Source organism: Chiloscyllium plagiosum, chromosome 1, assembly GCF_004010195.1.
Source record: "Chiloscyllium plagiosum isolate BGI_BamShark_2017 chromosome 1, ASM401019v2, whole genome shotgun sequence".
In the NCBI taxonomy this organism is placed as follows: Eukaryota; Metazoa; Chordata; class Chondrichthyes; order Orectolobiformes; family Hemiscylliidae; genus Chiloscyllium; species Chiloscyllium plagiosum.
Genome location: NC_057710.1, coordinates 37,217,512 through 37,220,389, shown reverse-complemented (window position 1 = coordinate 37,220,389; position 2,878 = coordinate 37,217,512). Strand labels below are relative to the sequence as shown.

Sequence of the window (2,878 nt, the reverse complement as noted above, 5' to 3'; positions counted from 1 at the left end):
GGCAACTTTTTCACGCAGAGGGTGGTACGTGTATGGAATGATCTGCCAGAGGATGTTGTGGAGGCTGGTACAATTGCAACATTTAAGAGGCATTTGGATGGGTATATGAATAGGAAGGGTTTGGAGGGATATGGGCCGGGTGCTGGCAGATGGGACTAGATTGGGTTGGGATATCTGGTCGGCATGGGCAGGTTGGACCGAAGGGTCTGTTTCCATGCTGTAAATCTCTATGACTTTAAACTTATGCCCTCTAGTTTTGGACTCCCCTATCCTGGGAAAAACATCTTTGTCTATTTATCCTATCCATGCCCCTCATGATTTTATAAACCTCAATAAGGTCACCCTCAGTCTCTGACACGCCACAGAAAATAGCCCCAGCGTGTTCAGCCTCTCCCTATAGCTCAAACCCTCCAACATGCTTGTAAATCTTTTCTGAACCCTTTCAAATTGAACTACATCTTTCTTATCGTACGAAGAACTGAATGCAGTATTCCAAAAGTGGCCTAACCAATGCCCTGTACAGCTGCAAATGGCCTTCCAACTCCTAAACTCATTACACTAACCAATAAAGGTAAGTGTACCAAACGCCTTTTTCACTACCCTGTCGACCAGTGATTCTACCTTCAATGAACTATGAACCTACACCCCTAGGTCTCTGTTCAGCAACACCCTCCAGGACCTTATTATTAAGTGTTTAAGTCCTGCCATGATTTGCCTTCCCAAAATGCAATACCTCACATTTATCTAAATTAAACTCCATCTGCCACTCCTCAGCCCATCAGTCCAAATTTATAATGGCAAAACAGGAGATTAGATTAGATTCCCTACAGTATGGAAACAGGCCATTTGGCCCAACAAATCCACACTGACCCTCCAAAGAGTAACCCTTCCAGACCCATTCCCCTACCCTATATTACCCCGACCAATACACCTAACACTATAGGCAATTTAGAATGGTCAATTCACCTAACCTGCACATCTTTGGACTGTGGAAGGAAACCGGAGCACCTGGAGGAAACCCACGCAGACATGGGGAGAATGTGCAAACTCCGAGGTGGGAATCAAATCTGGGTCCCTGGCGCTGTGAGGCAGCAGTGCTAACCACTGAGCTACCATGCTATACCTTGCTCTATTTGTTGTTTTACTATTTCTAAACACCAATCTCAGTTGCAGAAGTAAAAAGGCATGTTCCTATATCAACTTCTGTTCCCGTTCCGCACCCTACTGTACCTCTGAATGGTTTACTGCAGTGAGAATCTTCCACTTCTTCTGAATTACACTGGGCAAACCAATCAGCACGTATAGGTACTCTTCTTAAAATGTCAATGATGCTATGTCCTTTGTGTTTAAAAAATCTTCGGTCCCTTCCGGAATAATTGGCAAAATGTTTACGTTTTGGTGTATTTATGGCACAGCCAGAGTAAAGTCTGGGATCGGAGAGTCTGTTCTCATATCCAGTTGGTAACAGATATTCTCTTTTATTCAATGTTTCTTGTTCGCATGAATCTGAGCCCAAGTCACAGTTTAAAAGCCAGCCAGGGTATTTCAGTTCAGGGATGCTACTTATTCCAGAGACACCGAGCTCGGATTTTTGGCTGGTTAACCATCTGGGATAATTATGCTGAGAAACAGAATGGAGGTTATGCTTTCCGATTCTGCAGTCATCCACAGGAAGGGTTGGAGGAATGGAAGGAGCCATGTATTTACTTCTCTCTTGTGGCACCGTTCCTGGCTGTGAGAATGGAGATGGTTTGAGGCCAGCGGTTTGGTTTAATGGGCGATAACCAACTTTCCTCCCACAGAGCAATTCAAAGCTGTCATCTCTCTTGTGCTGCCAAGCCCCAGAATAACCTGGGGAGACCTTTGCAGCATACTTTGTAAATGTGTTATGGGCGAAGTGCCTTCCTACTCGCGGTTGAATCTGTGTTGAGCCCTGCAACACAGAGGATCGAGTCAACGGTAAGGAACCATCCGATGGCATTTCCAAAAGGTCATCAGTGGTGAGGCTCAAAAGATCTGGATCACTGGCTATCCGTCTCCTTAAAGGCTGGCTATGGAAATGCAAATCTCTGAAGGAAGGTTGCTCTCTGAAAACTGTAAAAGAAATTAGGAATTTAGCAACAACAGTATGTAATTCTTTCAGTACTTCAGTGGCAAAATATAGTGCTCAGTCTGGAACGAAGTCATACAGAACAGAATGATCCAGGCACAATTCCAATCCATACTGAATTAGCAGACCTTGATAGAATTGGTGATATGTTCAGTCTTTTGCACAAATGGGGGCAGTGTTTGTGGCTGTGAATATTGTGGGGTGTGGCAACAAAATAAATTTCAACCAGGCTTCCTGATGCTTCTCAATATCGGGTAGCCGCTGAGTGGGCCTAGACATGAGATGAATCAAATGGGTTGGACTTAATGACCTGGATAGTTGTATAGCTGCAAGAACTCATTGGCTTCACTTGGAATGAACTCTTAGTCAAAGTACTGAAGGCTGTTCATGAAACTGTAAACCTAAATTAGAGTCATAGAGATGTACAGCATGGAAACAGACCCTTCGGTCCAACCCGTCCATGCCGACCAGATATCTCAACTCAAACTAGTCCCACTGCCAGCACCCGGCCCATATCCCTCCAAACCCTTCCTATTCATATACCCATCCAAATACCTCTTAAATGTTGCAATTGTACCAGCCTCCACCACATCCTCTGGCAGATCATTCCATACACGTACCAACCTCTGCGTGAAAAAGTTGCCTCTTAGGTCTCTTTTATATCTTTCTCCTCTCACCCTAAACCTATGCCCTCTTGTTCTGGACTCCCCGACCCCAGGAAAAAGACTTTGTCTATTTATCCTATCTATGCCCCTCATAATTTTGTAA

The 2,878-nt window shown here is 44.5% G+C and overlaps 1 protein-coding gene across 2 annotated transcripts in view; it reads right to left on the bottom strand.

Annotated features, from left to right (window-relative positions):
* c1h18orf54 (chromosome 1 C18orf54 homolog) overlaps positions 1-2,878 on the bottom strand; it is a 39,604-nt gene that overhangs the window by 21,891 nt on the left and 14,835 nt on the right. For both annotated transcript variants that reach the window (XM_043721299.1, XM_043721376.1), the window contains exon 3: positions 1,231-2,094. In XM_043721299.1, the coding sequence (XP_043577234.1) occupies positions 1,231-2,094 (864 nt within the window). The remainder of the gene's footprint in view (positions 1-1,230; positions 2,095-2,878) is intronic.